This window comes from Camelus ferus, chromosome 2, assembly GCF_009834535.1.
Source record: "Camelus ferus isolate YT-003-E chromosome 2, BCGSAC_Cfer_1.0, whole genome shotgun sequence".
Taxonomy (NCBI): Eukaryota; Metazoa; Chordata; class Mammalia; order Artiodactyla; family Camelidae; genus Camelus; species Camelus ferus.
In genome coordinates, this window is record NC_045697.1 from 76,489,812 (window position 1) to 76,503,288 (window position 13,477).

The following is a 13,477-nucleotide window of genomic DNA, read 5'->3' on the forward strand; positions in this document are numbered from 1 at the left end:
GGGATACTTTATTCAAGTTGTCTCTTCTGGGTCAAGGATACTGGCTGGGTCACTGCATCACTGGACATTGCTCTCAGATTCAGGAAACAGCTTCACCCACGGTCAGGGAGCAGCGAGACCAAAGACTGGCTGATGTGGGTCTGCAAAAGTCCAGCTTCCCTGCCAATTTGGGACAACTAAGAGCCCGCCTAATTCCAGGGCTCCCTGTTGGAACAGCTGAGGTCTCAGTTGCAACCACATTGAGGGTCCCCAGGTCCTACGTTCCTCACGGGAGCATTTTTAAAGAGTACTCTCCCGTACCCCAGCATATAACTCTCTCTCAGTATGTTTCCAGGGAGCCTAATTTGAGATTAAAAATGTAACGACCCTTTTAAGCATTCTTCCTTAGAGCCTAGGTGAAGTGTTCTTTACTTTTTTGGAGGTCATGAACCCCCTTGACAATATAATGAAAGCTAAGAACTCTCTCCTCAGAAAAATACAAATAGGCATTAAGAAATGTAAACTTTTACATGCTATTTTAGTGGGTTTTATTCCTTCCTCCACATCTTTGAGATGCAGCTCAAACTCTACCACTCATGTGAAGTCTCGAGAAACTCTATATATAATCTTAAGATTAGCCACCATTTACTGAGCACTCACTCTCTACAAGGCACTGTGCTAAGTGCCTTAACTTTATGATACCTTTGATCACGACAAAACTCTGTAGAGTAGTTACTAATACCTTCTTACAGATTTAAGGGCTCGCCCAACGGAACACAGATAATAATTAGCAGATATAGGATTAAAATCCTGATCTTGTAAAGCTTGTACTTTGAATGAATGACAAGAAAAAGAAAGGGCGGTTAAAGGCAGCAACTCCTCGAAGGTCACCTAATGATAACTGTCAGAATTGGGATTTAAACCCAGGTCTAACCCCAGATCTGACGCTCTTTAGGTAAAATGTGTCATAGCGCCCATGGGAACGGAAAAAACCTTATTTTGTCGCACCTCTGCCCTATGCAGCTCCTTTGTCATTAGCGCTTGTTCCAAAAGATCTTTGTGTGGCGCTGTCCCCGACGGATGAGGCGCATCCCGGCCTGCGGAACCGCGGCACGTCGCTTTACGTACAACGTAGCGGTGCTATGAAATCCCGCCCACTAAGGGGAACTGCTTACCTTCCGTACAACATGGCGGCATTCTCTCCGCCTCGCCTCTTCCTATGACGTGACTTCCTATCATGCGCAGTCATATTTGGCCTTTGAACTCGCTGGCCCTTCCTTTTTCCTCTTCCGGGGACCGATCTAGAGGTATGGATGCTTTTTCTTTCTCCTGTCGCTACTGCCTTTAGAATCGGCCGCCATCCGAGGAGTTGCCGGAGCCGGGATCTCTCAGGGACAGTCGTTTGAGCTGGCGTGGGAGTAAGGGCTCAGGAGGAAGGTTGGTGGTGTGCAGTTCCCCGGCTTTTAGCTTCAGATACCCCTCGATCCCAGTCTCCACTCCGAGCAGTTAAGTGGCCTCAGTTCACCACCACTGACTTTGCCGCCTTCGCCTCCGGCGTTCGGAGACAAACGAGTTGTGTTCCGGCTGGTTGAGACAGCGAAATCACGGAACGTGCTCGTATCTTAGGCCCACGTTTTAACCCCGCCTCTGTAGCTGTTCTCTAGGATTTGGGAGGGCCAGTGAGTGGCATATTCGGATCATTTCAGAGTGTTTTCTTTTCCAAGACCAATAGCATGGAAGATAAAAAATGTTTTAATAGGGCAACATGGACCTCCTGTACAGTACAAGAAACTATGTTCAGTATCTTGTAATAACCTCTAATGGAAAGAACCTGAAAAAGTGTGTATGTGTATAGCTGAATCTCTTTGCTGTACACTTGAAACATTGTAAGTAAACTATACTTAAATTTTTAAAAAAAGTTTTAACAGGAAGTTTCCTGTCTTGGTTTTGGAGAGGCATACGGACTAGCAGCTGATTGGGTCACTCGCCCTGGCCTTCCGTGTTGGTTTTGGTTTCTGACAGTTACAGTATAATGATAGTAAGGAACTTGTAACAACAAATGCATTTTTTTTTTTAAATAACACGTTGTGATGAAATAGTTAAGAAGATTTGGGATAACAAATTAGGTTGGCTCAAGTCTTGCTTATGTTTTGAAGAGCGAAGTCGTTCATTTGCGTAGCTGTATAACCGATTTGCTAAAAAACATCATTCAGTAGTACTTCTAGTTGTTAAGTGTGGGCTGGGGGACCCAGTTAGCTGCCATAATCCAGAGACATTTGGTCCAATACCAAAATTAATAAGAATAGCACTTAACTTGACCAAGATACTATTAGGAGCAAAACATTGAACGCCGAGCAGCTACTATGTGGGCAGGCACTATGTTGGTCAGGATGCCTCTTGTCATTTAATCCTAATGACAGTTGTGTGAACTAGGTAAAAACTATATTTTAGAGATAAGGAAGCCAGCTCCTGGCGCTTTATAGTCCCAGTAAATGGCATGGCTAAGGATTCAACTTAAATTCTCTGGTGTGCTCTTCCTTTAAAACCAGCGTTTCTCAAACTTGCCTTTGGTAGCAATTTTCCGGACACCGCTCCAGATGGAATCAGTTTCAGTAGGAGAGAAACCTGTAATTGTAACCAAGTGCTCTGCATTTGGTTACCATTAGGAAAGCAAACATTGCCTCTTAGCATTCTTACCAGTTACCTTTAGATGTAAGTGTAGCCATCCCTGAGTATCCTGGGGGATTGTTCCAGGGCCCCTGAGGATATCAAAATCTGTAGATATTCAAGTTTCCTTATGTAAATCCTCCCGTGTACTTTAAATCATCTCTAGATTACCTGTAATAGTAATGCAGCATATATGGCTGTGTAGACGGTTGTGGGCACGTGGCAAATTGAAGTTTTGCTTTTTGGAACTTTATGAAATTTCTTTCCCCAAAATATTTTTGATGCACGGTTGGTTGAAACTGGGTGCAGAACCTGTGGATACAGAGGGCCAACTATAGTTTTAAAATACAGACTCCTTTTCATGAAATATCTTAATATAAGGATATTATATTTAAGAATGTACATGGATAATAAACTTTGTGATGCTGTTTTAAAATTTGAATTTTTTCTACAATGCAGTTTTATTTCATTTTTCTCTATTTAGGCATTCAGAATGGTCCAGCGTTTGACATACCGTCGTAGGCTGTCCTACAATACAGCCTCTAACAAAACTAGGCTGTAAGTATTTCCAAAATTTAATATACCTACAGTCATTTATTCTGCAAGGTGCTGAGCTATTGCCTATTCTCTCACTTCCTAGGTCCCGAACCCCTGGTAATAGAATTGTTTACCTTTATACCAAGAAAGTTGGGAAAGCACCAAAATCTGCATGTGGCGTGTGCCCAGGCCGACTTCGAGGAGTAAGTGAACCTTTTGCTGTGAATAACATAACAAGGGTTGAGCTTTTGAGCATTAATTCCTTGGTAAGGGGGAGAGGGATGGAGAGGTCACCACTAGGAGGGTTGAGAATGACTAAGCATCCATGATCCAAATCTGTGAAGGACATAGACTTTCTTTTAAAGCCTATATGACAAATTCAGTGAAATGCCTTTCAGATAAATCAGTTTATCATTTCCCTCTGTAACCTTGTTTAATGTTTACACTTAACACTTAGCAAAAATCTGGGACAATTTCTGTTTCTGTTAAAGCATCTCAAAACAATCTCAACATTTTTTTTATGCAGGTTCGCGCTGTGAGACCTAAAGTTCTCATGAGACTGTCTAAAACAAAAAAACATGTCAGCCGGGCTTATGGTGGTTCCATGTGTGCTAAATGTGTCCGTGACAGGTAAATAATAATGAAGTCAGGCTATCTTAAACAAGTGTATGTGTTGCATTGCATGCTAATTATTATTAGAAGACTGGTGAAGAAATAACAGAATTTGCATATTCTAGAATCCTTAACTAGGGATAATTGGTGCTGTACATGATAATAAATGATATTAGTTCAGATTAATTCGGTTGTGATTTGGAACATCTTTATGCTAGATGTAGAAACTAAAAGGACTTGGAGGGGCAGGTAAGGAACTCCTAGTGATTTGGTCTGTCAGGTTGATGGAAAGTCTAAGAACGGCGTAGCTATATATAGTTCCAGTGTGGCTGGAACAGCATTGTGGGAGATGGTACACAGGAAAGGTGGAAACGTCACAGATAATGAAGGACCTCATAAGCCAGGTTTTTAGCTTGATCTTTACAAATAGGGGAAATGATGGGTTTTGAGCAGGGCAGTGAAACCTTTGGTGTGCCAGAAACTAAAACTGCAGCAGGATGGATAGTGAAGTCGCCTTTCTACTAAAGATGAGTGGTTGGAAGAGTTTCTCTTCTTTGTGAAGGCTAAGGAAATGACATCTACATTAAGACCTGAAGGCTGGACGGGGTTAGAGGTGGGACTATTGGGAGAGGACGCGGTCTTGTGACTGTTAAAGGACTGGTAGTAGCATAGGTAGGAGTGGAAGCAGGGGGTTAATAATGGTGACCTTTGCTCAGCATTTTTATGATAACTGTCAGAAGTCCATCAGGGAGGTGTTTTCTATTCTCATTTTCTGTGGAGAAACCAAGGCTTGTTGCTTAAATTCATAAAGCTGTTAAGGGGCAGCATCAGGATTATTTCCAGATTTTGTTGAGACTCTTACTCTTAATTAACCGTACTGTCTACATTAAATTGACTCCAAAGACCTAAGTGGAAAGGTTTGAGAGGTGATTGGCCATTACAAGTGAAGAAATTGGTTTAGAGGAATAGTTTGCCTCCAGTTTAGTCAGCTTATTCTATCAAGTGGTCTGGCCAAGTCTACCAAATCTGACACCAAATGTTGCAAGTTCATTCTGCCTTTCAGGAGTTAATTTGTAAGGGGATGATTAGGCATGTTAACGTTAATACAAATACAAGCTAAATAAAACTTGCATAAGATAGGAAAACTGGTTGAAGTTAGAGGAGAAATAGCTTTCAAGTAGCTGAGAATCTGGAAATAGTATTTGAGGTGGAATCTGAATGATGGGTGAGTTTCGGACATGAGGTACAGAGGGCATTGCAGGCAGAGAAAGAACATAGTTTGATCTGGCACATTGAGAGTGTAAAATGAAGATTGAGAAGTGAAGTCTGAAAGGTATGTTGGAGATGAATGGATTGTGAGTTTTAAGCTACAGGAATTTGGCTTTTTACCAGTGTCTGGCTCCCAGACTTTGCTAAACATAACCACATGACCACATTTATTAAAAATACAATTCAGGCCCCAGCTTCTGGATATTTGGGTTTAGATCTATAGAATAGCATTGGCTGTTACATTGAGGGGAGTCTGCAGTCTTTGCTCTGAGTAAGAGTGAGCTGTATTTATGTAATGTGATTACATCCCAGACATTCGAAGGAGTCAGAAATCCCAGGGTTCTGAGGGTAGATTATTATAACCAGGGATACCAGTAGGGAGCATAGATGGGGTAGGTTTCTGTGGGAATTAAATGAGAGCTTTATCTCTAGAGGTAGCTTTGAGTTAGCAAGTGGTAATATGGACCTTCTGTTTCCAGGTCCTATGCGCAATAATAATAGTGATCAATAAAATGCATTTTGTCTCTAAATGGAGGTTCAAAGCACAGAAATTGCAAATCCTTCCAAATTTAATATTTTTAAAAACCTTGAGAAATAGGAAATTTCTAAGACACACTGCGAATCAAGTAATACCATTAGTCCTGGATCCTAATAATGAAGTGAGGTTAAATGAAAGCTATCATAAGGAGCAGTCTGCTGTGGGGGTGATTTTATAGCTTATCATGGCTCAGAAGAGGAGGGCAGGTACTACTGGCATAGAATTGAAGAATTACCCTGTTCTAAATTCCAGTGTAGGAAGGAGACCTTAGGCTGAAAGGGTCCATATTATTCCTGCTCTTAAGTTTTAAATCTGTATTTGTATGGGTTTCATTTACTTTTCTGGGTATCTTCACTGATTGCTTTACTCAGTTATGGTACTTTTCCTGCCTGTGTTAGTCAATTTTTAAAAGCTATATTCATTCAATATTTTCTTTTCTAGGATCAAGCGTGCTTTCCTTATTGAAGAGCAGAAAATCGTTGTGAAAGTATTGAAAGCACAAGCACAGAGTCAAAAAGCTAAATAAAAAAAGGAAGCTTTTTTGAGTAATAAAGTGAAAAGGCCTTGTTCTGTTAATTTCTGTTGGTGATTTGTTAGTGTGCAGGTTTGGTTTCTGTGGTAACTAGAGAGCCCCATGATTTTAGTTGATTACTTTTTCTGAAAGTAATTGGAGGTCAATGATGGCTAGAATTTTTTGATGGCAGCTCTAGACAGCAATAAAATAGGGACCTTAATATATTTTCTCTTAGAAACTATGTTGTATTGATCCTGGTGCCTCTTAATAAAAAGTATGTAAAGGGTTTTAATAAAAGCTCATTCTTAAAGTGCTTAGACTGTATCAAGCATCCCTCCAAGTATTCTACATAAGCTCTTCTGAACTGTCTTCTAAGACCATTTCATGAACTGCTGAGGACTTACCAGGTTTCTGCAAAATAAGTGGGTTAACTTAGCAATTTGAGAAAGCTAAAGCATTATAGTTACATACTTTTAAAAATTCATATGTTAGATGGTTTAACCTTTTATAAATTTGAAACGTTTTCACTTTTCAAATGAAAACTTTTCAACAACTATAGACAGTTTAGTAAGTATGGGAAAGAATAGAATCCCCTTTGACTTCAGTATACAAATAATCAGTTTTAACAGTTCGGTGTCTTTCCCCCGTTTCGTTTTCTAGATACAAGACATCATAAAATTGTTCATATACTATATGTGTAAATTTTCAACCCTTTCGCCCCCACTTAACAAATATGCTGTCCATAAGACTACGGATGTGAAATACACCTGAGTGGTGACCATTCCTTCACCTGTGTTTAGCCACTGTTTTTGATCACAGACCACACTTAAAGGTCCCTTTGCTAACGTCTCCTCTTCACCTTACACTGTCACACAGTTTGGTCCAGTTCCCTCCTCTCACCCCACCTCTTGCAGCACTGCGGATTTCATCTTGTGTGTACATAAGAGCATAGGTTGGTGTGAACATAGCAGCACCGTCCAAGTGACCAAAATGGATTCCTTACTGTTCTAGGTTTTGATTTTGTAAAAAAAAAAAAAAAAAGGCGATTTATTGAATCCAGTTCTCTGTGTGTGACTTAAAGTGTTCTTGACAGGTTCCTAAAAAGACATGTGAATATAGTCAGTGGTTTCTTTTTAAAGTCTCGTGTTTCTCCTTCCATTGAATTGCTTATAAATTCTATTAGAAGGATGGGGGAGGGGGGATTCTTTCACCCTTAAATGTAGAAAATCTCCATATGTTTTAAGTAAATCGAGTTTATTTTCAGCAGTGTAATAGCATACCTGCATTTTTTTTACCCTGATTTGGAGCTTGAGATCCCAGAATTTAGATGGGGCTATGTCTAGCTTATAACACCAACTAAGATCATACACAATTCTTGTGGAGTAAGATTGTGAAGCAGGGCTGAATATTATGCTTGTTCTCTTGAGTTAGATTACTGATTGCTAGTAAGAATTCTACAATTATTAGTACCAATAGAGCAAGTTGTGTGGAGTCAGCTCATCCCAGCTGTGAGAGTTAGTCATGTGCTTCTCTGTCCAGCTCTGTGTTTAGTGATGTCAGTTTGGTACCTTGATGTTGGCATGGTGGGAGTATTTACACCTGGGAAACCAAATGCTACAAAATCCTTTTTGCCCCCAGGAAACTTGATACTAAGTACTATTGGCAAGTCACTGGATATTATTTAAGTTACAATCTGTTATCACAACTTAGGTATGATGCTGTTGGCACCGGGAACTCTACATATATCTGGTACATATTTGGTAATGATTTGCACTTAAAGGTTTTTTTGAAATAAACTCTTATACTTTGTAAGTATTCTGGAATTTGATTTTATAAAATACAAAATGGAGCTTTTATTGAATCCATTATGTGAAGTTATGTGAATGTAGAGGAAAATAATTTAAAATCTTGCAAAGGTATAAGTTTCATCTCTAAACAATGAAAATTATATATGACAAACACTGTATTCTAAACCAAGAGTATTAAAGTTGACTATCTTCATGAATTTCTAAAGGATAAAATCCATAATAATTCTGAATCAAAAGATACTTTCTGCCTTGTTTCCTGTTCCCCTACCAAAAAAAAAAAAAAAAAAAAGATACTTCTGGTTTCCAAAATATTAGCATGTCAGTAATTTAGGGTAAGTCTTAAATGTTTTTGGTCAATTTGAAGGATTATGTAGATATTTTTGCCATACATTTTACATTACTATGTAACTTGCTTTAGATTTCATTCACCCAACAAGTATTTATTAGAAACTACTATGTTTCAGGAACTGCTGCTTGGTGAATAATACAATAATCAGAGCAGACTTCCCCAGCTATGGTACATTGGGGGACCCGTAAATTGAAGATGCAAGTTTTTAATTGCACCCATTAGGATAAGAATCGAAAAGGAAAAGTACACAGTGCTGTGAAACCATGTAAGAAAGGAACATCATGGGGAGTGAAGGGAGGCTTTTCTGAGGAAGTCACGTTGAAGCTTAGAACAAGGAGATGTTAGCTGGGTGACAAGTAAGGAGAACATTCCCGACATAAGAACCAACATGTATAAATGCCCTGAGTTGAGAAATAGCTTGTATACATGCTACTATATATAAAGTAGATAAACAAGGACCTACTATATAGCCCAGGGAACTATATTTAATATCTTGTAATAACCTATTATGGGACAAAATGTGAAAAAGAACTATGTAAGCTGTCACTTTGCTGTACACATGAATCGTAAATCAGCTATAAAGAAACAGCTTGTGTAGAAAAATAAAAAGCAATACATGCAACCCAATTCACTCTCAACCCTCAGAGCCCTGTAAATCTGATACGTGTGAGCAAGTTGAAATCACTGAGAAGAAGCATCCTTGCCAGCACACGGCTTCTAGTCCACCTGTATGGCCCCAGAGCCAAAAGATCTGTGCCACCTGTCCCTTCCTACGGGAGACCAGTGATACGGGAGACCAGTGAAAGAAAAGCTTTCCTAAATGATTTCAGTTAGGAGCAAAGACACTCCTCTGAATTAGAGGGTATTTAAATTATGCAATCCCCTAGATAATTTAGGCATCAACCTACTATTAAGGAGGAAATGGATCAAAATTACTGACTCAATTCCCCTGATACTCATTCAACCTCTATATTCCTTGGCCTATCCAAATAGCCTCAGGGATATGCCCTCTCTCTCTCAGGTTGGAAATAAGCTTACAGTTTGACATGCCTGTAGAACAAATGGTCTTGAAAGAAAATTCAAATGTTTATTGCATCTTAGTGTAACTTCTATAAAAGCTTTAAGCCATGTGGTCTCTGTTGAAACAACTCAGCTCTGCTGATAGAGTGTGGAAGCAGCCATAGACAATACAATACCTAAGTGAATTGTCATTGGCCGTGTTTCAATAGAGCTTTATATATAAAACTAATGTGGGGTCACATTTGGCCTGTAGGTAGTACGTTGTGGACCCTCCCTGCTCTAGAGGACTCTTGCTTCCAGCTATAGCTGCCAGCTGACAACTGCATAAGAAACCTCAAGTGAGACCAGCAGAAAATTGCCTTGTTGAGTCTAATCAACCCAAAGAACAGTGAGGGAAAAAAAAAAAAAAGTTTGTTTTATACACTAAATTTTGAGGTGGTTAGTTACATAGCAGTATACCACTAAAACAGTGGTACAGTGCAATGGTCTTTAATTTTTTTTTTTTTTTGCTTGCATATTCCTTAAAGAATTTTGAAAACCTCTGTAGACTCATGCACATTTTTAGATTACCACCCCAAACTTTTCATTATAAATTTAAGTCATTGCAAAGGATATAATTTCCAGCATAGTAAAGATATGAATAATTTTTTAAAAAGCTGTTCTATCGCTTTTTAAAAATATCAAGGAAACTCCAGTGCCCCTTGGGATGTCTTCAGGCAACCTTGGAGATTAAAGTATGAAGTACCATGATTTGAAGATCCCTGATACTGTAGGAACAGTATTACACTGGAAGCAAAGAGATTTGGACTACAGCACTTGTTCTGCCACTAACGACTTCTGTTATCTTAAGTCACTTACCTGCTCTGGAAGTTTGGTTTAGTGACTTTGAAAGTCTCCCATTCATGGATTCATTACTTCATTTCACTGTCCTGGTGATGAACTGGGCATCTACTAAGCTTCAGGCACTGGATGGGGCTCTGAGGGTGAGTATGATACCACCAGTGCCTTCCAGGAGCTCACAGTTTAGTTCAGCTACTCATGACTCTTGGTAGATTAGTTTAAACCAGTCTTTCAAGCTGAAATGGCACCTAGGGCATTTTGGAAATTTTGGGAGGCATTGATGCTACACTCTGTAATATATAGGGCATCCTGCTCAGCAAATCATCCTGAGTCCTAAATGACTTTCCAATACCCAACCAGATTTTCATATAGGTGGCAAATCTGTTTATTGTTATCTCAGCCTTGGTAACTCCATTTAAAAAGAATATTTTTTGCATGGTTTTAATAAATACTAAAATTTCCAGGAATGCACTATGTAAAACCAGGAAGATTATATTTTTCTTCTGAACATTATCTGGAGAAATTTAGCATTTTGGAAAAAAGAAAGAGCAAACCATAAAATTTTGAATTTCTGCAGGGTAATCTAGGATTCCCAATTTTTAGAAAAAACTACAAATGTATGGGTGAATGTGTTGATTTCTATTTTTTTAAAAAATCTTTGGTGCTAATGTTGTTTTCACAAAATCTGATTAACAGTAAATTAATTTGTCATTTAATACATAAATCTATCACATTCTGAAAAAAAGCACCATGATTTCTAAGCGCTTTGCTTTCTGAACAAGTTAGAGAACCACTATTCTGGGCAATCAGGAGACACCAAAGGCTTTAAGTACAGTGGCATTTATAAAGTTCTCTTTGATAGCATGAAGAATTGATATCAATTCATTCAACAAATAACTGCCCTGAGTGTATACCAGGCTCCATGCTGTCACAGCCTGGGGAGAATTTCTGGAGTCTCCCATCTCCCTTCCTTTGCTCCTCTTCCCACAAATGCAGGCATGTGTCTTGATGTGGGCAAAGCATAAACTCCATTACTGTCGTTATGTGGCCTTGAGAAGTTGCTTAAATTCTCTGAGTTTCTGTTTTATGAACCCCAGAAATGGGTGTACAAATACCTATCTTCCAAGGTTTATAAAGATTAAGTGTGCCTGGCACCTAGCAGGTACTTAACAAATGTTAATTCTGGGCCCCTCTCCATGTCTCTTTAAAACCTAATCTCAGAATACACCTGCCCTCAGTCGTTGTGTGAACCATGAGTCAGTGTCTTCCCTCTAGAACTATTTACATTTTAGTTTTAGAATTTCTAACGGTGGGTTGAAAGACTGAATTCCACTTAAAGAATTTTGAGCAAGGGAAGCTGGTAGTTCAACCTGCTGGGAGTCAGGATCGTGCACACTATTCATATAAACACAGAGCTAACAGGTCATGCCAAGGACATGGTCAGTGGTGAAGTGTGCACTGGGATTGCCACCTCTTTACAAATGGTCATCAGGGGCTCAAAGGAGGTTTGTCGTGTGAAACTTCCCTTTCTGTTTTAAAAATCTGAGCATTACCATATAGACAGAGATTCTCACACTCCAGATTCACTTAAGAATCTTCTGGGGAGATGTTTTAAATGCAGATTCTTGAGCCCCACCTAAGACTTTCTCAATCAGAATCTCTGAAAGTTGGGCCAAGAACAATGCATTTTAACAAGATCTCCTATCTGGTTCTCACAGAGATGGATCTTGGACGGTCCTTTCATAAGACCTGGAAGAAAGTACAGTTGACCCTGAACAACACAGGTTTGAACTGTGCAGGTCCACTTATTTGGAGATTTTTTTCAATAGTAAAAACTACAATACTACAGGAGCTGCAGTTGATTAAGTCTGTAGGTGCACAACCAAGGATACTGAGGGCTGACTGTAAGTTATGCTCAGATTTTCTTACTCCCATTTTTTCACTGTTGGCACCCCTACCCTCCTGCATTGTTCAAGGGTCAACTGTATGTACAACTGGGTATTAGACAGATAAGGGTTTAAATCTTAAGTCCACCACTAACCAATTAGGCGACTTTGAGCAAGTTTCTTACCCTCTCTAAGTCTTAATCATCTCACCTATAAATCGGAGACAATATAACTTAAGAGGTTCTTAGGATTCAATTAAATATCCCGAGTTATCCACACCACAGACTGCATGGCCTTTTCCCGCTTCAGGTACAAAAACTGCCTTCTCATATACTTATGGAGAAACAAGCCCAGTGCATCCATCCAGATGGTCATGATGGAGTCTTCTCACTTTAAATGATTAAAGACAATTGATAATGCTGGAAATAAACCAAAAAGCCAAATGATATCTTAACCTCTTCTATCATGTTTTACTCCCGTTTTTGTCTTTGTTTTTTTTTTCTCTTTGTGAGGAATTACATACATACACACTCCCTGCCTGAAAGTGCCGAGCTGTATTTGATTAGTTCTGGGCAGAAGCATGTTAGGGCATCTGAAAACCACAACTAGAGACATCTATTCTGATGGCCAAATGCTCTGGGTATTTCCTTTCAACCGAACTTGGTGGGGGGAAGTACTTTGATATAATGTACATATGGAAATATTTTACAACATTCTTAAAAAGTTAGGTATTTTATTCAGTATATATATAAAACATACTTTTCAATGTGTGCAAATATGGGTAAATCAATGTCTTAAAGAGTCCCTTGTCATTTCCAAGCTAGAATTGTTTTGTTTTGTTTTGTGAAAAGGCCAAATTGACAGCCCTGGAGACAGTGGTCTTTTCTCTGGGCTTCTGGCAGACAGCAGGAGCAGCTGCTGGTCAAACGTACCCCAGATACCTTACCTCTGGAAGGATCATTTCTGGAGGTGAGAAGGCACTTTGATTTCTTATTCACTCCAAAAAGTGTCGGCGTCGGGGATGGTGGTGTTTTGGTGAGCCAGTTACTCAAGCCTTTGGTTCTGGGGCCATTGCCACATTTCACATGTGCAACCAAATTACAATCTGCGTTCTGGTTCAGATTCTTTTGAAAAGATTAAAGCCTGTTGTTTTAAATGCCATTCCTAATCATGGGGTAACATATTCCTTGGAAAATGTTCTTCATCACAAGAATTTACTAATCATGGTTACTTTCAGAGAAAAGGAATAGAGAAGGGAAGGAGATGATAAGGGGGCGATGGCATTTGATTTTCATGTTTTTAGCCTTTGTACTGTTTGAATTTTATAACTGAACAGGTGACCTTATCTTTTAATCAATAAAATAAATGAAGTAATTAAAAAATAGGAATCCTCTGTATGATGATGCTGTAGGCCACTTTTGTTATTTGTTCTTAAAAAATTTCTGTATTAAGAAACAA

At 39.1% G+C, this 13,477-nt stretch overlaps 1 protein-coding gene across 2 annotated transcripts; it reads left to right on the forward strand.

Moving 5' to 3' along the window:
- Positions 1 to 1,207: 1,207 nt before the first annotated feature.
- Positions 1,208 to 6,430, forward strand: RPL34 (ribosomal protein L34). Of its 2 annotated transcripts, none has more exons than XM_006184639.3 (5): positions 1,208 to 1,286; positions 3,131 to 3,204; positions 3,287 to 3,386; positions 3,710 to 3,813; positions 6,044 to 6,430. In XM_006184639.3, the coding sequence occupies exons 2-5, from the start codon at positions 3,140 to 3,142 to the stop codon at positions 6,126 to 6,128; spliced, it is 354 nt and encodes a 117-aa protein (XP_006184701.1). In that variant the 5' UTR covers positions 1,208 to 1,286; positions 3,131 to 3,139; the 3' UTR covers positions 6,129 to 6,430. The 2 variants fall into 2 exon arrangements, with proteins under 2 accessions (XP_006184701.1, XP_014414693.1); XM_014559207.2 differs by having other exon boundaries at positions 1,276 to 1,416.
- The last annotated feature ends 7,047 nt before the right edge of the window (positions 6,431 to 13,477 follow it).

Excerpts from the sequence above, each read along its gene's own strand:
- RPL34 (XM_006184639.3), top strand. The coding sequence starts at position 3,140 with ATGGTCCAGCGTTTGACATACCGTCGTAGGCTGTCCTACAATACAGCC. Across the intron at positions 3,387-3,709 it reads GCCCAGGCCGACTTCGAGGA|GTTCGCGCTGTGAGACCTAA; the intron begins GTAAGTGAACCT and ends TTTTTTATGCAG. Across the intron at positions 3,814-6,043 it reads GCTAAATGTGTCCGTGACAG|GATCAAGCGTGCTTTCCTTA; the intron begins GTAAATAATAAT and ends TTTCTTTTCTAG.